At 46.7% G+C, this 24194-nt stretch overlaps 1 protein-coding gene across 1 annotated transcript; it reads left to right on the top strand.

Moving 5' to 3' along the window:
- Positions 1–1144: 1144 nt before the first annotated feature.
- LOC116957192 (sodium/potassium-transporting ATPase subunit beta-2-like) lies at positions 1145–23852 on the top strand. Its single transcript, XM_032979198.2, has 8 exons — positions 1145–1280; positions 5837–5964; positions 14052–14180; positions 14849–14953; positions 16682–16887; positions 20290–20346; positions 22636–22722; positions 23425–23852. The coding sequence occupies exons 2-8, from the start codon at positions 5847–5849 to the stop codon at positions 23587–23589; spliced, it is 867 nt and encodes a 288-aa protein (XP_032835089.1). The 5' UTR covers positions 1145–1280; positions 5837–5846; the 3' UTR covers positions 23590–23852.
- Positions 23853–24194: the final 342 nt, after the last annotated feature.

Here is a 24194-nt window from a genome sequence, read left to right as displayed (position 1 = left end):
ACACACACACTGACACACACACACACACCAACACACACACACCGACACGCACACACCAACACACACACACACACACCGACACACACCGACACACACACACCGACACATACACACCGACACATACACCGACACACACAGACACACACACATAAACACAGAGACACAGACACACACACAGATACACAGACACACACACATAGACACAAAGAGACACAGACACCCAGAGACACACACACAGACACACACACAGACACACAGACACACACACAGAGACACACACCGACACCGACACACACACACACCGACACATACACACACAGACACACACACTGACACACACACACTGACACACACACACCGACACACACACACTGACACACACACACCGACACACACACACACCGACACCGACACACACACACCGACACACACACAGACGCACACACCAACACATATACACACAGACACACACACCGACACACACACGGACACATAGACACACACACAGACGCACACACCAACACATACACACACCGACACACACACACACTGACACGCACACACTGACACGTACACACCGACATATAACAAAGAAAAAAACAAAGATCCCCCATATAGCCTTAACAGACTGTAGGGGCAAGTGCTATTAGCGAGCACCTATGAAGGCCGGAACGGTACACAAGGGGGTGGGTGGCCAGCACCACGCCCGACCGCCTTTGTCTCCCTAGTGGCAATGTTTACACACCGCACCAGGTACTCATTTGAGGCTGAGTCGACCTATGGGAGGCCCTGGACCGGTTCAGATAATCGTCACTGGTATTGGCCGTGAGCGGGAATCGAAACCCGGGTCGCCAGGTTCATAGCTCAGCGCGCTAACCGCTACACTATCGCTCCCCATACACCGACATATATACACACAGACACACACACACCGACACACACACAGACACACACAGACACACCGACACACACACACCGACACCCCGCGCTGGTATTAACATCGCCTCGAGTCTCAATTTCCATTTTGTCCCCATTGTTGCCACCCATTCCAGTTCTAGCTAGATCGGGGTAGTCAGCGTAAGAGGTCAGTCACCCTTCCTGAGGTGCGGGTACCTCTTGTACCCTACCCACACATACCACCCCCACCACCACCACCAGCATACTCTCACACCCTGGCCAGGTGTATATATACACGCACACACTCTCGCACGCCGACCTATCTAGACATCATATTCTGCGCGCGTCCCACAGATCCGAGGCTTCTGAACTACTCGCCACAGGTAATGATCAGCGGTGAAGGGGCAGGTGGGAGAGGTCATATTGGCCGTGTCGGAAACGCTGAGCCAGCCCTGCTGATTCACCCGGGTTCTGGGTGTCTCTTATAGTGCGGGAGAGATCTTAGTGGCCGTGTCAGATATGTTGAGATAGTGCTGCTGAATCACCTGGGTCCTGGGTGTCTCTTATAGTGTGGGAGAGATCTTAGTGGCCGTGTCAGATATGATGAGATAGTGCTGCTGAATCACCTGGGTCCTGGGTGTCTGTTATAGTGTGGGAGAGATCTTAGTGACCGTGTCAGATATGATGAGGTAGTCCTGCTGATTCACCTGGGTTCTGGGTGTCTCTTATAGTGCGGGAGAGATATTAGTGGCCGTGTAGGAAATGCTGAGCCAGCCCTGCTGAATCACCTGGGTCCTGGGTGTCTCTTATAGTGCGGGAGAGATCTTAGTGGCCGTGTCAGATATGATGAGATGGTCCTGCTGAATCACCTGGGTTCTGGGTGTCTCTTATAGTGTGGGAGAGATCTTAGTGGCCGTGTCAGATATGATGAGATGGTCCTGCTGAATCACCTGGGTTCTGGGTGTCTCTCATAGTGTGGGAGAGATCTTAGTGGCCGTGTCAGATATGTTGAGATAGTCCAGCGTAACTTACAGCTCACTTGGTCTGCAAAAAAAACCTCTTTCTACTCATGATTAACATTACTATTAACATGATTAACATCACCATGTATTTGTTTAGTCAACCGTTGGGAAGCAACGGAGTTCAGCAATGCTCGCTCGGTAAAGTCACCACGTAGAATGAGAATAAAATAATAAATTGATAAAATAAAATAACACAATAATATTCTCACGACGTTTCGGCCACAACACAAGCGGCCTTCATCAGGTGAAGGGACGAGACTGTCTGGTAGGACAGCACTCCAGCACTCCAGCGCTGTCCTACCAGACAGTCTCGTCCCTTCACCTGATGAAGGCCGCTTGTGTTGTGGCCGAAACGTCGTGAGAATATTTATTGTGTTATTTTATTTTATCAATTTATTATTTTATTCTCATTCTACGTGGTGACTTTACCGAAAGAACCAAAGAAGATGCGCTAAGGTGCTTACAAAGCTAACCTCAGTTGTCGTGATTTATTTTTTTGTTTTCGTTTGTCCGCGTTGGGGGTTTAGATCGCGTCATTGGTAGCAATGCTCTGAGTCGTTCCACCACCACCACCACACAGCCAATTGGCAAAGTCGATGGTTCATTGCCGCGTTAACAAGACGTGACCGATGCCTTTACTCAAGGCAGTAGCTATGGAGTGAATATTGGGGGGACCAAATCTTCCAGGGGGTCTGGGGGTCCCCCTAATATTCACCACCCCCCCCCCCCCAGAAAAAAAATCTAAATTTGAAAACGAATTTCCTGCCTAAAATTGTCCAAAAAAATAAACCACTAACACACAGGATGGACTATTTCTTTATTTCTTACAAAAAATTATGATAGTCTATTGTATTTTTATACCTTTTCTGTTTCGTTGTATACAATGGCAGAGATTGGGGATTAATAAAGTAACAACCATAACCACAATCATATAAACAGAAATCGATTTTATAGCAATATACTGGGGGGGGGGGGAGACATTTTGACCATATTTGAATATAATAATGACGACCTTGACTTTACCTATCTCTGTACTAGAACCGGCTGCGTGCGTTTGAGAGTTTTAAAAAAATAACAAAAAAATCTACTTTTACAAATCAACGTATCGAGTGTTGGTGGGTGGGTTTGGGGGAGCGGTGGCGCAGCGGTTAGCGCCACGCTCCGCTGGGTGGCGACCCGGGTTCGATTCCCGCTCGCGGATCAAACACCGGTGACGATTCTCTGAACCCGGTACTGGGGGAGCTCCCGTAGGTCGACTCAGCCTCAAATGAGTACCCGGTGAGGTGTGTAGCAAACATCGCCACTGGGGAGACAAAGGCGGTCGAGCGTGGTGCTGACCCAACCATACCGCTCGTGTGCCACAGTAGCGCTGCTCCTCGCTACTAACAGCACTTGCCCCAGCAGTCTGTTAGAGGCTACACGGGGGATCTTTGTCTGTGTATAGGCGCTGCTACTCGCTACTATTAACAGCACTTGCCCCTGCAGTCTGTTAGAGGCTACACGGGGGATCTTTGGGTATAAGCGCTGCTGCTACTCGCTAACTAACAGCACTTGCCCCTGCAGTCTGTTAGAGGCTACATGGGGGACCTTTGTCTGTGTATAGGTGCTGCTGCTACTCGCTACTACTAGCAGCACTTGCCCCTGCAGTCTGTTAGAGGCTACACGGGGGATCTTTGTGTATAAGCGATGCTGCTACTCGCTAACTTGCCCCTGCAGTCTGTTAGAGGCTACACGGGGGATCTTTGTCTGTGTATAGGTGCTGCTGCTACTCGCTAACAGCACTTGCCCCTACAGCCCTGTTAGAGGCTACACGGGGGATCTTTGTCTGTGTATAGGTGCTGCTGCTACTCGCTAACAGCACTTGCCCCTGCAGTCTGTTAGAGGCTACACGGGGGATCTTTGTCTGTGTATAGGCGCTGCTACTCGCTACTAACAGCACTTGCCCCTACAGTCTGTTAGAGGCTACACGGGGGATCTTTGTCTGTGTATAGGCGCTGCTACTCGCTACTAACAGCACTTGCCCCTGCAGTCTGTTCGAGGCTACACGGGGGACCTTTGTCTGTGTATAGGTGCTGCTACTCGCAACTAACAGCACTTGCCCCGGCAGTCTGTTAGAGGCTACACGGGGGATCTTTGCCTTGTTGTGATTCGGTTACCGACACATTTATAAATTTCAACGAGATCGAACCCAAGCAAACCTCGATACATGGATAGCATTGGGTCCCGAGAGCCCTACCACGATCACTACTACACAAACCTGTCAACCCCTTATCAATGCCTACTTTATTACAGACCGATTCAGACTACCATACACTATACACTACACTACTATACACTACACTACTATACACTACACTACTATACATTAACCTATACACTACACTACTATACACTACACTATACACTACACTATACACTACACTATAATACACTACGCTATACACTACACTATACACTACACTATACACTACTATACACTACACTACTATACACTACACTATACATTAAACTATACACTACTATACACTACACTACTATACACTACACTATACTATACACTACACTATACACTACACTACTATAAACTATACTATACACTACACTATACACCAAAATACTATACACTACACTACTATACACTACACTATACACTACACTAGTATACACTACACTACTATACACTGATATACACCACACTACTATACACAATATAATACTATACAGTACACTATACATTACACGACTATACACTACAATACTAGATATCGGTCAACCACTTATCAGTGCCGTAGCTTATTACAGACGAATTCACACCTTATTGATTACCCCGTGCCCCTTATTAATCTCAACGTTCATCCTACAAAGTCCCATCACAAGGGAGAAGCACAAACAGAAAGATACACAATTATATAAATGTTTTTTTGCCCGTATTGAAACGGCTGTACGCTGTATGGACTTGCAAACAATTTCCCTGTACAAGAATATGGGGTAAACCGTATGGGTTGACAAGCATGGTATAGTAGTGTAGTATATAGTGTAGTGTATAGTAGTGTATAGTGTAGTGTATATCAGTGTAGTATATAGGAGTGTAGTGTATGGTATAGTTTATAGTAGTGTAGTGTATAGTAGTGTAGTGTATAGTAGTGTAGTGTATAGTGTAGTGTATAGCAGTGTAGTATATAGCAGTGCAGTATATAGTGTAGTGTATAGTAGTGAGTGTATAGCAGTGTAGTATATAGTAGTGTAGTGTATGGTATAGTGTATAGTAGTGTATAGTAGTGTAGTATAGTATATAGTGTAGTGTATAGCAGTGTAGTATATAGCAGTGTAGTATATAGTAATGTAGTGTATAGTGTAGTGTATAGTAGTGTAGTGGTATAGTGTAGTGTAGATTAATGTAGTGTATAGTATATAGTAGTATTGTGTACAGTAGTGTAATGTATAGTGTAGTGTATAGTGTAGTATATAGTAGTGTAGTGTATAGTGTAGTGTATAGTAGTGTATTGTAGTGTATTGTAGTATATTGTATAGTGTAGTGTATAGTGTAGTGTATAGTAGTGTAATGTATAGTAGTGTAGTGTATAGTTTAGTGTATAGTTTAGTGTATAGTAATCTAGTGTATAGTGTAGTGTATATTGGTATAGTAGTGTATAGTGTAGTGTATATTGGTATAGTGTATAGTGTAGTATATAGTAATGTAGTGTATAGTGATCTAGTGTATAGTGTAGTGTATATTCGTATAGTGTATAGTAGTGTATAGTGTAGTGTATATTGGTATAGTGTATAGTAGTGTATAGTGTAGTGTATATTGGTATAGTGTATAGTAGTGTATAGTGTAGTGTATTGTATTGACACGGTATCACTATCACGTGTTAAAACAATTGCCCTTGTTCCTTCAACCACGTGGTCCGGAGTAGGAGTTCACCCATGGCGAACGACAGGAAAACGCGCGGAGATCGCGCCCGCGAATCGCTCGCCTCCTGGAGAGCATTCCTGTGGAACCCGCGAACAAGGGAGTTCTTGGGTCGAACCGGGACCAGCTGGGGTGAGATGGCACACACGCACACATACACAGCACTTTACATACATACGTATCTTTACATACACACAGCACTTTACACACACAGCACTTTACATGCATACGTAACTTTACATTCACACATCACTTTACATAAATATGTAACTTTACATACACACAGCACTTTACATACATACATACATAACATTATATACACACAGCACTTTACATAAATATGTAACTTTACATACACACAGCACTTTACATAAATATGTAACTTTACATACACACAGCACTTTACACACACACAGCACTTGACATGCATACGTAACTTTAGATTCACACAGCACTTTACATAAATATAACTTTACATACACACAGCACTTTACACACACACACAGCACTTTACATACATACGTACATTTACATACACACAGCACTTTACATACATACGTAAATTTACATACAAACAGCAATTTATATACATACGTAACTTTACATTCACACAGCACTTTACATAAATATGTGACTTTACATACACACAGCACTTTACACACACACGCACACAGCACTTTACATATATATGTAACGTTGCATACACACAGCACTTTACATACACACAACACTTTACATACATACTAAACTTTACATACATACATAACTTTACATACACACAGCACTTTACATACATACGTACATTTACATACACACAGCACTTTACATACATACGTAAATTTACATACAAACAGCACTTTATATACATACGAAACTTTACATACACACATCACTTTACACACACAGCACTTTACATGCATACGTAACTTTACATACACACAGTACTTTACATACACACATCAATTTACATACATACTAAGCTTTACATACATGCAGAACTTTACATACACACATACATCACTTTACATAGAGCACTCACAAGGAGTTCCTGGGTCGAAAAAGGACCAGCTAGTGTGAGATGGCACACACACACATCACTTTACATACACACAGCACTTTACACACAAACACACACAGCACTTTACATACACACAGCACTTTCATACACACAGCACTTTACACACACACACAGCACTTTACACACACACACCACTTTACATACACACAGCACTTTACACACACACACAGCACTTTACATACACACAGCACTTTACACACACACACCACTTTACATACACACAGCACTTTACATACACACATCACTTTATATACATACATCACTTTACACACACACACCACTTTACATACACACAGCACTTTACATACACACAGCACTTTACACACACACATCACTTTACATACACACAGCACTTTGCACACACACATCACTTTACATACACACAGCACTTTACACACACACATCACTTTACACACCACTTTACACACACACATCACTTTACATACACACAGCACTTTACACACACACACCACTTTACACACACACATCACTTTAGATACACACAGCACTTTACATACACACAGCACTTTACATACACACAGCACTTTACACACACATCACTTTACATACACACAGCACTTTACATACACACATCACTTTACATACACACAGCACTTTGCACACACACACATCACTTTACATACACACACCACTTTACATACACACATCACTTTACATACACACATCACTTTACATACACACAGCACTTTACATACACACAGCACTTTACACACACACATCACTTTACACACACACATCACTTTACACACACACATCACTTTACATACACACACCACTTTACACACACACATCACTTTACATACACACAGCACTTTACACTCACACACCACTTTACATACACACAGCACTTTACACACACACACATCACTTTACATACACACATCACTTTACATACACACAGCACTTTACACACACACATCACTTTACACACACACATCACTTTACATACACACAGCACTTTACATACACACATCACTTTACATACACACATCACTTTACATACACACAGCACTTTACGCACAAACACACACAGCACTTTACATACACACACACATCACTTTACATGCACACATCACTTTACATACACACATCACTTTACACACACATCACTTTACATACACACAGCACTTTACGCACAAACACACACAGCACTTTACATACATACAGAATTTGGTGGCGAGGAGATGTTAACTACCTCGCCAGGTGTACAGGAGGTCGTGGGTTCGATCCCGACCCTGACAATGCCTGCTGCTGAATATTTGGAGTCTGCGTTTCTCTCTCTCTCATCATCATCATCACGGTAGCTAGGAGATGTTGACTACCTCGCCTGGTGCGCAGGAGGTCGTGGGTTCGATCTCGACCCTGACGATGCCTGCTGCTGCTGTGTATTTGGAGTTTGAGTGTCTCTCTCTCTCATCATCAGCATCATCATCACGGTGACTCAGAGATGTTTACTACCTCGCCTGGTGCGCAGGAGGTCGTGGGTTCGATCCCGACCCTGACAACGCCTGCTGCTGCTGCTGTGTATTTGAAGTCTGCGTGTTTCTCTGCCCGGTGGCCACGTTGATTCTTCTCCCCCACATTTAGAATCAACATCATCACGCGTTTGGAGCATTTGGCTACTGCTATCAATGTCCACGCGATGATGATGATGATAAGCCACAAGTTCGTTGAGCTCTCGTCATGTAATAACAAGGGGCCGCTTCTGAAAAAGAGCCAGGTCGCAGCTCAGTGTGGGCACCTTCTAAGGCAATTCCACAAACTCGTGTAATGTTAATAACCCTATGTGTCCTGACTTTTGGGCCACCCTGTATATATTCGCTTCTATCCTTTTAAGGCCACGTACACAACACACGCGATGTTGTTGTTGTTATTTACACCACGACTGCCAACAGCTGCATTACTCATAGACTCAGCACTGCACCATAGACTCAGCACTGCTCATATATTCAACACTGCAACATAGACTCAATACTGCACCACAGACTCAACACTGCACCATAGACTCAGCACTGCCCATAAAATCAACACTGCCCACGGACGCAACACTGCCCATAGACTCAACACTGCACCATAGACTCAACACTGCCCATAGACTCAACACTGCCCATAGACTCAACACTGCACCATAGACTCAGCACTGCCCACAGACTCAACACTGCCCATAGACTCAGCACTGCCCCATAGACTCAGCACTGCCCATAGACTCAACACTGCCCATAAACTCAGCACTGCCCCATAGACTCAGCACTGCCCATAGACTCAACACTGCCCATAAACTCAGCACTGCCCCATAGACTCAGCACTGCCCATAGACTCAACACTGCCCACAGACTCAACACTGCCCACAGACTCAAGACTTCCCATAGACTCAGCACTACCCACTGTAGTGCTGAGTCTATGGGCAACACTGCCTATAGACTCAACACTGCCCCATAGACTCAACACTGCCCCATAGACTCAGCACTGCCCTATAGACTCAGCACTGTCCATAGACTCAACACTGCCCCATAGACTCAGCACTGCCCATAGACTCAGCACTGCACCAAAGACTCAGCACTGCCCACAGACTCAACACTGCCCATAGACTCAGCACTGCACCATAGACTCAACACTGCCCATAGACTCAGCACTGCCCATAGACTCAGCACTAGCCACTGACGCAAGACAGCCTATAGACTCAACACTGTCCCATAGACTCAGCACTGCCCATAGACTCAACACTGCCCCATAGACTCAGCACTGCCCACGGACTCAACACTGCCCATAGACTCAACACTGCCCACAGACTCAAGACTGCCCCATAGACTCAGCACTGCCCCACAGACTCAGCACTACCCACTGTAGTGCTGAGTCTATGGGCAACACTGCCTATAGAATCAACACTACCCACAGACTCAACACTGCCCCACAGACTCAACACTGCCCCATAGACTCAGCACTGCCCCATAGACTCAACACTGCCCATAGACTCAGCACTGCCCATAGACTCAGCACTGCCCCACAGACTCAACACTACCCACAGACTCAACACTGCCCACAGACTCAACACTACCCACAGACTCAACACTGCCCACAGACTCAACACTACCCACAGACTCAACACTACCCACAGACTCAACACTGCCCACAGACTCCACACTGCACACAGACTCAGCACTGCACCATAGACTCAACACTGCCCACAGACTCCAAATTGCACCATAGACTCAGCACTGCACCATAGACTCAGCACTGCCCCACAGACTCAACACTGCCCATAGACTCAACACTACCCACAGACTCAACACTACCCACAGACTCCACACTGCACACAGACTCCACACTGCACACAAATCCTCCCTCCTTCTCTCCCCTCCCTCCCCTCCCACGACTGCTTTGTTGTGGCGGGCGGTCCGGATCGGCTGTAGCCGGATCACCGCTGCTGATCAGATCTCCCCCGCCACACGCACGACGCCTCCCTCGCCGGGGGCTACACAATTCTTATATTCTTGGCTCTTTCGGTAAAGTCACGTAAATATAAAACTAAAACTAAAAAATACAAAATAAAAAAAACCCGTTGAATTAAAAAAAAGTAATCAATTGAAAAAATAAAAAAATAAAAACAAAATGAAAATAATAAGAGCAAGAAACTCACGACGTTTCGATCGCAACACAAGCGGTCTTCATCAGGCGGAGAGAAAAGAAAACAGTTTTTAAGTCAAAATGTACACAATTATTATTATTATTGATTTGCCGCTTTCGAAACTGCAGAAACAATAATAAACTCAACACTACCTACGTGACTTCACGTAGGTGGAAAAAAAATAAGCGGTATAATTATTGTTGGACTTAAAGCTTTCGTGACTGCAGGGATTCATATTCTTGGTTCTTTCGGTAAAGTCACGACGTAGAAGGGAAACAATAAAATAATAAAAGAGTATTATTATTATTATCCCGTTTGCTGCGCTCCGTGACCGAAGAGAAGAGAGAGACGAGAGAAAGACAGAGAGCAGGGCTATGTGTCCACGTGGGGTGTGGTGTGAGTGAGCGCCTGTGAGCGTGTGGACATTTAAACTCAAGATATTTAAACCCTTGAGACGTTTAGCCCCAGGGTGCAAGGTCCCCCCCCCACCTCCCACACTGAGCTGAGCTGCTGTTGAGTGAAGTGCTCCCTGGATGGCGAGAGTGGGCTGATTGCCATCCTGATCATCATCATCAACATCAAAGCCGTCGTTATTTTTGTTGCTGCTGCTGCTGTGTGGGAATTCGTAGCATCCAAATGTAGTCGAAAGGCGTGTTCGTACAGACTCGTGGAAACTTATAGATCCCGCAGAGACCCACAGAGACCCATACAGACCCATAGAGACCCACAAAGACACATATAGGCCCACAGAGGCCCACAGAGACCCACAGAGACCCATAGAGACCCACAGAGACCCACAGAGACCCATATAAATACATACTCATAGAGACCCATAGACCCGCAGAGGCCAACATAGACCCATACTTATAGAGACCCATACAGACCCATAGACAAACAGAGACCCATAGACCCACAGAGACCCATAGGGACCCTTACTCATAGAAACCCATAGAGACCCATAGACCCACAGAGGTCCCATAAGGATCCATACTCATAGGGATGCATAGAGTCCCATAGACAAACAGAGGCCCATACACCCACAGAGACTCGTTCCGATAGAGACTCATAGATCCATAGATACTCGTAGAGACGCATAGGCCCCACAGGAACTTATAGCAGCCAAATACTCTGAACGCGCGATGTTAATTCGAAATGTGGAGGGGGAAAATCGGAGGAACCCGGATACAAATCCTCACTAACACGGGGAGAGAGAGACGAAAACTCCAAATATACAGCAGCAGGCATCGTCAGGGTCGGGATCGAACCCACGACCTCCTGTAGACCAGGCGAGGTAGTCAACATCCCCTAGCCACCGTGGTGATGATGATGAGAGAGAGACACTCAAACTCCACATATACAGCAGCACGCATCGTTAGGGTCGGGATCGAACCCACGACCTCCTGTATACCAGGCGAGGTAGTCAACATCCCCTAGCCACCACGGCGCCGTTATGGGGAGCGGTGGTGCAGCGGTTAGTGCTGCGCTCCGAACCCCAACCAACAGCGGTGGCGAGTATCTGAAGCGGTCCTGGGCCTCCCCTAGGTCGACTCAGCCTCAAATGAGTAACCTGGTGCGGTGTGTAGTAAACATCGCCACTGGGGAGACAAAGGCGGCCGGACGTGGTGCTGGTCAGCCACCCCCTCGTGTGCCACAGCGCCGGTAGCCTTCATAGGCGCTGCTCGCTAACAGCACTTGCCCCTACAGCCTGTTAGAGGCTACACGGGGGATCTTTGTCTGTGTATAGGCGCTGCTGCTACTCGCTAACAGCACTTGCCCCGACAGCCTGTTAGAGGCTACACGGGGGATCTTTGTCTGTGTATAGGCGCTGCTACTCGCTAACTAACAGCACTTGCCCCGACAGCCTGTTAGAGGCTACACGGGGGATCTATGTCTGTGTATAGGTGCTGCTGCTACTCGCTACTAACAGCACTTGCCCCTACAGCCTGTTGGAGGCTACACGGGGGATCTTTGTCTGTGTATAGGTGCTGCTGCTACTCGCTACTAACATCACTTGCCCCTGCAGTCTGCTGGAGGCTACACGGGGGATCTGTGTCTGTGTATAGGTGCTGCTGCTACTCGCTAACAGCACTTGCCCCTACAGCCTGTTAGAGGCTACACGGCGGGATCCTTGTCTGTGTATAGGTGCTGCTGCTACTCGCTAACAGCACTTGCCCCTACAGCCTGTTAGAGGCTACACGGGGGATCTTTGTCTGTGTATAGGTGCTGCTGCTACTCGCTACTACTAACAGCACTTGCCCCTACAGCCTGTTAGAGGCTACACGGGGGATCTTTTTCTGTGTATAGTCGCTGCTGCTACTCGCTACCACTCTCAGCACTTGCCCCCCTACAGTCTGCTGGAGGCGACTTCTCTCCAGGGCTTCTCAGTGTTCTGTGGAGGAGGCATTCTCCAGCGCATTGTTTTACTGATTAGAGTTCCAGAAGAACCAGTTTGTGGACAATCCACGGGTCAAGTTGGTAATTGACTTTTGTTTTTTGCGGGAGTCGCTTTGGGGGGGGGGAGGGGATTGGGGGGGGGGTCATAATGATCGCGTCATTTAACAACAACGATAAAGTTGAGTGGCGCCAATCCATCCTCCACACGACGCTGCCGCTCAATGAAGTTGGCACGTGATGAACGAACGGTGTCGTAGACGTTTTAATGTTTATTTTTACAACGGAGCAATTAAAAAAAATCTGATTTCTGGATATTGCCGCTGGGAGCTTCCATCTATCGTTACCCCAATCACTGCCCCTATCACTACCCCCCATGGATACCCCCATCGATACCCTTATTGATACCCCTATCACTACCCCCATCGATACCCCTATCGATACCCCTATCACTACCCCCATCGATACCCCTATAGATACCCTTATCACTGCCCCTATCGCTACCCCTATCGCTACCACTACCCCTATCGATACCCCTATCACTACCCCTACCACTACCCCTATCGCTACCCCTACCGCTACCCCTAGCACTACCCCTATCGCTACCACTATCACTACCACCATCACCACCCCTACCACTACCCCTACCACTACCCCCATCGATATCCCTATCGCTACCCCTATCACCACCCCTACTGCCACCCCTATCGCTACCCATATCGCTACCCCTATCACTACCCCTATCACTACCCCCTATCGCTACCCCTATCGCTACCACCATCACCAACCCTATCACTACCCCTACCACTAGCCCTACCACTACCCCTATCGCTACCCCTATCACTACCCCTATCACTACCCCTATCACTACCCCTATCGCTACCCCTATAACTACCCCAATCGATGCTCCTATCACCGTCCCTATCGCTGCCACTATCACTGCCGCAATCTCTACCCCAAACCCTATCACTGTCACGGTTCGAAATCAGCGGCAAGCCTGGTTAATACTGCCACGGTGTATGTACAGCATTAACGGTGAACAATACCTGCGTGTACCCCTCCTCCTACTCCTCCTACTCCACCTCCTCCACCTCGTCCACACAGCCCTCATCATCGGCTACTATGTCATCTTCTACCTCGTCCTGGCCGCGATGTTCGCCTTCACCATGTGGGTGATGCTGCAGACGATCAGCGACGAGAGGCCCAAGTACCAGGACCGCGTCCAGAACCCTGGCACGTACACTCACAACTACCCTGGGTTACTTTACACTCACAACTACACTGGGTTACTTTACACTCACAACTACCCTGGGTTAGTTACACTCACAACTACCCTGGGTCACTTTACACTCACAACTACACTGGGTTAGTTACACTCACAACTACCCTGGGTTAGTTACACTCACAACTACACTGGGTTAGTTACACGCACAACTACACTGGGTTAGTTACACTCACAACTACACTGGGTTAGTTACACTCACAACTACCCTGGGTTACTTTACACTCACAACTACACTGGGTTAGTTACACTCACAACTACCCTGGGTTAGTTACACTCACAACTACCATGGGTTAGTTACACTCACAACTACCCTGGGTTACTTACACGCTGATCGTCGTGATAATGCTGCTGATGCTGCTGATGATGCTGCTGATGATGATGCTGCTGATGATGCTCACGATGCTGATGATGATGCTGCTGCTGATGATGATGCTGCTCCTGATTATGATGATGATGCTGCTCCTGATGATGATGATGATGCTGCTCCTGATGATTATGATGATGCTGCTGATGATGATGCTGCTGCTGATGATGCTGATGATGCTGCTGCTGATCATGCTCATGATGCTGCTGATGATGAAGCTGATAATGATGATGCTTCTGGCGCGTGCTGCAGGCGTGATGATCCGGCCGCGTACGGAGAATCTGGACGTCACCTTCAACATCTCCCAAAGCGATTCCTACTCCAAATTCACGCAGTCCATCGACTCCTTCCTCAAGAGTGAGTCTCCAGTCCACCAAAGTCGCCTACAATCTCTGTCTCTCTCCATCTCCCCCCATCTCTCTCTAACTCTCCCCATCCATCTCTCTCTCCATCTCTCTCCCCATCTCTCTCTCCATCTCTCTAACTCCCTCCTCGTCTCTCCCCCCATGTCCCCATCTCTCTACCTCTCGCCCCATCTCCCCATTTCTCTCCCCATCTCTCTCCCCATCTCTCTCTAACTCTCTCCCCATCTCTCTCCCCATCTCTCTAACTCCCTCCTCATCTCTCCCCCCATGTCCCGATCTCTCTACCTCTCACCCCATCTCCCCATCTCTCTCCCCATCTCTCTCCCCATCTCCCCATCTCTCTCTAACTCTCTCCCCATCTCTCTCCCCATCTCTCTAACTCCCTCCTCATCTCTCCCCCCATGTCCCGATCTCTCTACCTCTCACCCCATCTCCCCATCTCTCTCCCCATCTCCCCATCTCTCTCTAACTCTCTCCCCATCTCTCTCCCCATCTCTCTCCCCATCTCTCTACCTCTCGCCCCATCTCCCCATCTCTCTCCCCATCTCTCTCTAACTCTCTCCCCAACTCTCTCTCCATCTCCCTCCCCATTTCTCTCCCCATCTCTCTCTAACTCCCTCTAACTCTCTCTAACTCTCTCCCAAACTCCCCATATCTCTCCCCATCTCTCCCCATCTCTCTCCCCATCTCTCTCTAATTCTCTCCCAAACTCTCTCCCCATCTCGCCCCATCTCTCTCCCCATCTCTCTCTAACTCTCTCCCCATCTCTCTCCCCATTTCTCTCCCCAACTCTCTCCCCATCTCTCTCCCCATCTTGCCCCATCTCTCTCCCCATCTCTCTCTAATTCTCTCCCAAACTCTCTCCCCATCTCGCCCCATCTCTCTCCCCATCTCTCTCTAACTCTCTCCCCATCTCTCTCCCCCCATCTCCCCATCTCTCTCTAACTCTCCCCCCATCTCCCCATCTCTCTCCCCATCTCTCTCCCCATCTCTCTCTAACTCTCTCTCCATCTCCCTCCCCATCTAACTCTCCCCAACCCTCTCTAACTCTCTCCCAAACTCTCTCCCCATCTCTCTCCCCATCTCTCTCCCCATCTGTCTCCCCATCTCTCTCTAACTCTCTCCCCATCTCTCTCCCCATGTCTCTCTAACTCTCTCCCCATCTCTCTCCCCATCTCTCTCCCCATCTCTCTCTAACCCTCCCCCCATCTCTCCCCCCATCTCTCCCCCCATCTCTCTCTAACTCTCCCCCCATCTCTCCCCCCATCTCCCTCCCCATCTCTCTCTAACCCTCCCCCCATCTCTCCCCCCATCTCTCCCCCCATCTCTCTCTAACTCTCCCCCCATCTCTCCCCCCATCTCTCCCCCCATCTCTCTCTAACCCTCCCCCCATCTCTCCCCCCATCTCTCCCCCCATCTCTCTCTAACTCTCCCCCCATCTCTCCCCCCATCTCTCTCCCCATCTCTCTCCCCATCTCTCCCCATCTCTCCCCATCTCTCTCCCCATCTCCCTCCCCATCTCTCTCCCCATCTCTCTCTAACTCTCTCCCCATCTCTCTCCCCATCTCTCTCCCCCCATCTCCCCATCTCTCTCTAACTCTCCCCCCATCTCCCCATCTCTCTCTAACTCTCCCCCCATCTCTCTCCCCATCTCCCTCCCCATCTCTCTCTAACTCTCTCCCCATCTCTCTCCCCATCTCCCTCCCCGTGTGCCGCCCAGCCTACGACAACCAGTCGGTGGAGTGGCCTCGGTGCACTCCGGGATTCTTCCGCGACGAGCAGGGATCCCCCGTGGGCCACCTCCTGACCGCTGTGCCCACGCGTTGCTACTTCAACCGCTCGCTGCTCGCAAACTGCTCGGGGCTCAGCGACCTCAGCTACGGCTACGCCAGCGGTCAGCCATGCGTGCTCGTCAAGATCAACCGCGTGAGTCGATGCTCATGATTGATGCTGCTCTGTCCGTCTCTGTGTCTCTCTCTCTTGTCGCTGTCTCTGTCTGCCTGTGTCTCTCTCTCTCTCTGTCTGTGTGTCTCTCTGTTTCTGTCTGTCTCTGTCTGTCTGTGTCTCTCTCTGTCTGTGTCTCTGTCTGTGTCTGTCTCTCTGTCTCTGTCTCTCTCTCTCTCTCTCTTGTCGCTGTCTCTGTCTGCCTGTGTCTCTCTCTCTGTCTCTCTGTCTGTGTGTCTCTGTCTTTCTGTCTCTCTGTCTCTGTCTGTCTGTGTCTCTCTCTGTCTGTGTCTCTGTGTCTCTTTCTCTCTGTCTGTGTGTTTTTGTCTTTCTGTCTCTCTGTCTGTCTGTCTATGTCTGTCTCTCTGTCTCTGTCTCTCTGTCTTTCTCTCTCTCGTCGCTCTCTCTGTCTCTCTGTCTGTCTGTGTCTCTCTGTCTGTCTCTCTGTCTGCCTGTGTCTCTCTCTGTCTCTGTCTCTCTCTCTGTCTCTCTGTCTGTGTGTCTCTGTCTTTCTGTCTCTCTGTCTCTGTCTGTCTGTGTCTCTCTTTGTCTGTGTCTGTCTCTCTGTCTCTGTCTCTCTCTCTCGTCGCTCTCTCTGTCTGTCTGTGTCTGTCTGTGTCTCTCTGTCTGTCTCTGTCACTTTCTCTCTGCCTGTGTGTCTCTGCCTGTCTGCCTCTCTGTCTATGTCTGTCTCTCTCTGTCTGTCTCTGTCTGTCTATGTCTGTCTCTCTGTCTCTCTGTCTTTCTCTCTCTGTCGCTCTCTCTGTCTCTCTGTCTGTGTCTGTCTGTGTCTCTCTGTCTGTCTCTCTGTCTCTGTCTGCCTGTGTCTCTCTCTGTCTCTGTCTCTTTCTCTCTGTCTGTGTGTCTCTGTCTGTCTGTCTCTCTGTCTCTGTCTTTCTCTCTCATCGCTCTCTCTGTCTGTCTGTCTGTGTCTCTCTCTCTGTCTCTTTCTCTTTCACTCTGTCTGTGTGACTCTGTCTTTCTGTCTCGTTGTCTCTGTCTGTCTGTGTGTCTCTCTGTCTCTTTCTCTCTGTCTGTGTCTCTCTGTCTCTTTCTGTCTGTGTCTCTCTCTGTCTGTCTATGTCTGTCTCTCTGTCGCTGTCTCTCTGTCTTTATCTCTCTCGTCACTCTCTCTGTCTGTCTGTGTCTGTCTGTGTATCTCTGTCTCTCTGTTTCTGTCTGTCTGTCTCTCTCTATGTCTCTGTCTAGGTGTCTCTGTCTCGGTGTCTCTCTCTCTCGGTATCTCTCTCGGTGTCTCTCTCGGTGTATCTCTCTCTCTCTCTGTGTCTCTCTCTCTCGGTGTCTCTCTGTCTCTGTCTATCTTGTCGCTCTCTCTGTCTGTCTCTGTCTCTCTCTCTGTCTGTCTGCCTCTCTCTCTGTGTCTGTGTGTCTCTCTCTCTGTCTCTGTCTGTCTGTGTCTCTCTTTGTCTGTCTCTCTGTCTCTGTCTCTTTCTCTGTCTCTCTGTCTGTCTGTGTCTGTCTGTGTCTCTCGCTGTCTCTCTGTTTCTGTCTGTCTCTCTGAGTGTCTCTCTCTCTGTGTCTCTGTCTGTGCCTGTCTGTGTCTCTCTCTGTCTCTCTGTTTCTGTCTGTCTGTGTCTCTCTGTCTCGCTGTCTCTTTCTGTTTGTCTGTGTCTCTCTCTCTTTCTCTTTCAGTCAGTGTCTCTCTCTCAGTGTCTCTCTCTGTATGTCTCTCTTGTCGCTCTCTCTGTCTCTCTCTCTCTGTCTTTCTGTCTGTCTGTCTCTTTCTCTCTGTCTTTCTCTCTCTTGTCGCTCTCTCTGTCTGTGTGTCTCTCTCTGTCTGTCTGTGTCTCTCTGTCTGTGTCTCTTTGTCTGTCTCTCTCTCTGTCTGTGTCTCTCTCTGTCTGTCTGTGTCTCTCTGTCTGTCTCTCTCTGTCTGTGTCTCTCTGTCTCTCTCTCTGTCTGTGTCTCTTTCTGTCTGTCTCTATCTCTCTCGCTGTCTGTGTCTCTATCTGTCTGTGTGTCTCTCTCTCTGTCTCTGTCTCTCTCTGTCTGTCTCTCTGTCTGTCTGTGCCTGTCTGTGTCTCTCTGTCTGTGTGTCTTTCTCTTTGTCTGTATCTCTCTGTCTGTGTGTCTTTCTCTGTCTGTGTCTCTCTGTCTGTCTCTCTCTCTGTCTGTCTCTCTCTGTCTGTGTCTCTCTCTGTCTGTGTATCTCTCTCTGTCTGTGTCTCTATCTGTCTGTGTGTCTCTCTCTCTCTCTGTCTGTTTGTCTGTGTCTATCTGTCTGTCTCTCTCTCTCTCTGTTTGTATCTCTCTGTGTGTGTCTCTCTCTCTCTGTCTGTCTCTCTCTCGTCGCTCTCTTTGTCTGTGTCTCTCTCTCTCTCTGTGTCTCTCTCTCTGTCTGTCTCTCTCTCTCTCGTCGCTCTCTCTGTCTGTCTGTGTCTCTCTCTGTCTGTGTCTGTCTGTCTGTCTCTCTCTCTGTTGTTGTTTATTGTTGTTGTTTATTGTTGTGTGTGTTGTTGTTTATTGTTGTTGTTTATTGTTTGTGTGTGTTGTTGTTTATTGTTGTTGTGTGTGTTGTTGTTTATTGTTTGTGTGTATTGTTTGTGTGTGTTGCTGTGTATTGTTGTTGTGTATTGTTGTTGTGTTGTTGTTGTTTATTGTTGTTGTTTATTGTTGTGTATTGTTGTTGTTTATTGTTTGTGTGTGTTGTTGTTTATTGTTGTTGTGTGTGTTGTTGTTTATTGTTTGTGTGTATTGTTGTTAATTGTTGTTGTGTGTTGTTGTTGTTGTTGTTGTGTGTTGTTTATTGTTGTTGTGTGTGTTGTTTATTGTTGTTGTGTATTGTTGTTATTTATTGTTGTTGTGTGTTGTTGTTTATTGTTGTTGTGTGTGTTGTTGTTTATTGTTTGTGTGTGTTGTTGTTAATTGTTGTTGTGTGTTGTTGTTGTTGTTGTTGTGTGTTGTTTATTGTTGTTGTGTGTGTTGTTTATTGTTGTTGTGTATTGTTGTTATTTATTGTTGTTGTGTGTTGTTGTTTATTGTTGTTGTATATTGTTGTTGTTTATTGTTGTGTATTGTTGTTGTGTATTGTTGTTGTTTATTGTTGTTGTGTATTGTTGTTGTGTATTGTTGTTTATTGTTTGTGTGTTGTTGTTTATTGTTGTTGTGTGTGTTGTTGTTTATTGTTGTTGTTTATTGTTGTTGTTTATTGTTGTTGTTTATTGTTGTTTATTGTTGTTGTTTATTCTTGTTGTTTATTCTTGTTGTTTATTGTTGTTGTTTATTGTTGTTGTGTATTGTTGTTGTTTAATGTTGTTGTTTATTGTTCTTGTTTATTGTTGTTGTTTATTGTTGTTGTTGTGTGTTGTTGTGTATTGTTGTTGTTGTTTATTGTTTGTGTGTGTGTGTGTTGTTGTTGTTTAGGTGATCGGCTACAAGCCTGGGGACACGAACATATCAGCGAGCGTCAACTGCACAGCGGTACGACGGAGTGGAGTGATACAACTATATATTATATAATATACACAACAATTATATATTACACAATATACACAAATATATATATATATATATATAATATACACAATTATATATTACACAATATACACAACAATTATATATTATATAATATACACAACAATTCTATATTACATAATATATGCAATAATTATATATTACATAATATACACAACAATTATATATTATATAATATACACAACAATTATATATTACATAATATACACAATTATTTATTATATAATAAACACAACAGTTATATATTACATAATATACGCAATAATTATATATTGCATAATATACACAATTATATATTATATAATATACACAACAATTATATATTACACAATATACACAATTATATATTATTAAATATACACAACAATTATATATGACATAATATACACAACAATTATATATTACATAATATATACAACAATTATATATCACATAATATACACAACAATTATATATTACATAATATGCACAATTATACATTACATAATATATATATAATTATATTACTTGATATACACAATTATATATATAACATACATAACAATTATATATTGCACAATATACACAACAATAATATATCACATAATATACACAACAATTATATATTACGTAATATACACAACAATTATATATTACACAATATACACAACAACTATATATTACATAATATACACAACAATTATATATTACATAATATATACAACAATTATATATTACATAATGTACACAACAATTATATATTATATAATATACACAATTGTATATTATATAATATACACAATTACATATCACATAATATACACAATTATATATATATTACATAACATACACAATTACATATTACATAATATACACAACAATTATATATTGCATAATATATACAACAATTATATATAACATAATATACGCAACAATATTATTACATATTATACACAACAATTATATATTATAAAATATACACAACAATTACATAATACACAATATACACAACAATTATAGAGAGAGAGGACGACTCAGAGAGAGAGAGGGCGACTCAGAGAGAGAGAGCCTCACAGAGAGAGAGACTCAGAGAGGGAGAGAGGGCGACTTAGAGAGAGCCTCACAGAGAGAGAGACTCAAAGAGAGAGAGGATGACTCAGAGAGAGAGAGAGGGCGACTTAGAGAGAGCCTCACACAGAGAGAGAGAGCCTCACAGAGAGAGAGACTCAGAGAGGGAGAGAGGGCGACTCAGAGAGAGCCTCACAGAGAGAGAGAGAGACTCAAAGAGAGAGAGGACGACTCAGAGAGAGAGAGGGCGACTTAGAGAGAGCCTCACAGCGAGAGAGAGACTCAGAGAGAGTAAGGACGACTCAGAGAGAGAGAGACTCAGAGAGAGAGAGTGAGGACGACTCAGAGAGAGAGAGGGCGACTTAGAGAGATCCTCACAGAGAGAGAGAGACTCAGAGAGAGTAAGGACGACTCAGAGAGAGAGAAAGGGCGACTTAGAGAGAGCCTCACAGAGAGAAAGAGAGACTCAGAGAGAGTGAGGACGACTCAGAGAGAGAGAGAGAGGGCGACTTAGAGAGAGCCTCACAGAGAGAGAGAGAGAGACTCAGAGAGAGTGAGGTCGACTCAGAGAGAGAGAGAGAGGGCAACTTAGAGAGAGCCTCACAGAGAGAGAGAGACTCAGAGAGAGAGAGTGAGGACGACTCAGAGAGAGAGAGAGAGAGGGCGACTTAGAGAGAGCCTCACAGAGAGATAGATTCAGAGAGGGAGAGAGGACGACTCAGAGAGAAAGAGGGCGACTCAGAGAGAGAGAGAGAGAAAGGGCGATTTAGAGAGAGCCTCACACAGAGAGAGACTCAGAGAGCGAGAGACTCAGAGAGGGAGAGACTCAGAGAGGGAGAGAGGGCGACTTAGAGAGAGCCTCACAGAGAGAGAGACTCAGAGAGAGAGAGGGCGACTCAGCGAGATAGAGGGCGACTTAGAGAGAGCCTCACAGAGAGAGAGAGGGCGACTTAGAGAGAGCCTCACAGAGAGAGAGAGACTCAGAGAGAGTGAGGACGACTCAGAGAGAGAGAGGGCGACTTAGAGAGAGCCTCTCAGAGAGAGAGAGACTCAGAGAGAGTGAGGTCGACTCAGAGAGAGAGAGAGAGGGCGACTCAGAGAGAGCGACCTTTAGGAGACAGCCTGACGTGGGTGTGCTTCTGTGCGTGTCGTCGCCTCCCTGCTGCTCCTGCTGCTGATGATTTCCAGAAAGACACGGACCTGGGACCTCTGAAGTTCTACCCTGAAAACAAATTCGATCCAATGTACTTCCCCTACTATGGCAAGAAAACAGACGTGAGTGTGTGAAGAGTCACCAACATCAGCATCATCATCAACAGCATCATCAGCAGCATTATCATTAGCAGCATCATCAGCATCATCATCAGCATTATCATCACCAGCAGCATCATCAGCATCAGCAGCATTTCAACATGAAGTGTGTCTAGTTGGAATGACACGCGCAGCAGCTGTCACATCCTACTGATAGACTCGTGCACAGAGAGAGCTGCCACTGGGGGTGCCCCTCTGTTAAACCCACACAGCAGCAGCAGCAGCAATCATCGCTACACCTACTGGCAGCAGACTGATGCACAGTGACAGCTGCCACTGGGGGTGCCCCTAGGCTAGACCCACACAGCAGCAATCATCGCTACCCCTACAGGCAGCAGACTGATGCACAGTGACAGCTGCCACTGGGGGTGCCCCTAGGCTAGACCCACACAGCAGCAGCAGCGATCATCGCTAACCCTACTGGCAGCAGACTGATGCGAAGTGACAGCTGCCACTGGGGGTGCCCCTAGGCTAGACCCACACAGCAGCAGAAGCAGCAGCAATCATCGCTAACCCTACTGGCAGCAGACTCATGCACAGGTACAGCTGCCACTGGGGGTGCCCCTACTCTCCGTGTCTACATCTCTCTCTCTCTCCATCTCCCCTCTCCCGATCCCAAATCCCCTTCCCTCCCCGTCTCCTCTCTCCGTCGTCCGCCCCTCGCAGGGTGCCTACCGTCAGCCCGTGGTGGCCGTGCAGTTCCTGAGCCCGCCCCGCAACACCGATCTGCAGGTGGTGTGCCGCCTGTCGGGGCCCAACGTAGTCGTGGACGAAAACAACCGAGACAAGTTCATCGGCCGCGTCGAGTTCCACCTCCAGGTCTCCAACTAGTGGGAGGGTGGGATTGGGGGGGGATGGGGGACAGAGACGATGACGACACGCGGGACACACGCGACTTCGTTCATTAGGGACTCCTAGCTTCGTTTCCCGTGGTCCGCGACTTCATTTCTTGTGACCCATGACGTCATTTCCTGTGGCCCATGACTTCATTTCCTGTGGCCCATGACGTCATTTCCTGTGGCTCATGACTTCATTTCCTGTGGCCAATGACTTCAATTGTTATGATTCATGACTTCAATTCTTGTGACCCATGACTTCATTTCCTGTGGCCCATGACGTCATTTCCTGTGGCCCATGACTTCATTTCCTGTGGCCAATGACTTAATTTCCTGTAGCTAATGACTTCATTTCCTGTGGCCAATGACTTCAGTTGTTATGATTCATGACTTCAATTCTTGTGACCCATGACTTCATTTCCTGTGGCCCATGACGTCATTTCCTGTGGCCCATGACGTCATTTCCTGTGGCCAATGGCTTCATTTCCTGTGGCCAATGACTTCATTTCCTGTGGCCAATGACTTCATTTCCTGTGACCCATGACTTCATTTCCTGTGGCCCATGACGTCATTTCCTGTGGCCAATGGCTTCATTTCCTG

This window comes from Petromyzon marinus, chromosome 70, assembly GCF_048934315.1.
Source record: "Petromyzon marinus isolate PM22_M1 ecotype Great Lakes invasive population chromosome 70, UKy_Petmar_22M1.pri1.0, whole genome shotgun sequence".
Taxonomy (NCBI): domain Eukaryota; kingdom Metazoa; phylum Chordata; class Hyperoartia; order Petromyzontiformes; family Petromyzontidae; genus Petromyzon; species Petromyzon marinus.
Note: the sequence above shows the minus strand (reverse complement) of the source record. Positions and strands in the feature narration are given on the sequence as shown.

Excerpts from the sequence above, each read along its gene's own strand:
- LOC116957192 (XM_032979198.2), top strand. The coding sequence starts at position 5,847 with ATGGCGAACGACAGGAAAACGCGCGGAGATCGCGCCCGCGAATCGCTC. Across the intron at positions 20,347-22,635 it reads CGAGCGTCAACTGCACAGCG|AAAGACACGGACCTGGGACC; the intron begins GTACGACGGAGT and ends GATGATTTCCAG. Across the intron at positions 22,723-23,424 it reads ACTATGGCAAGAAAACAGAC|GGTGCCTACCGTCAGCCCGT; the intron begins GTGAGTGTGTGA and ends CGCCCCTCGCAG.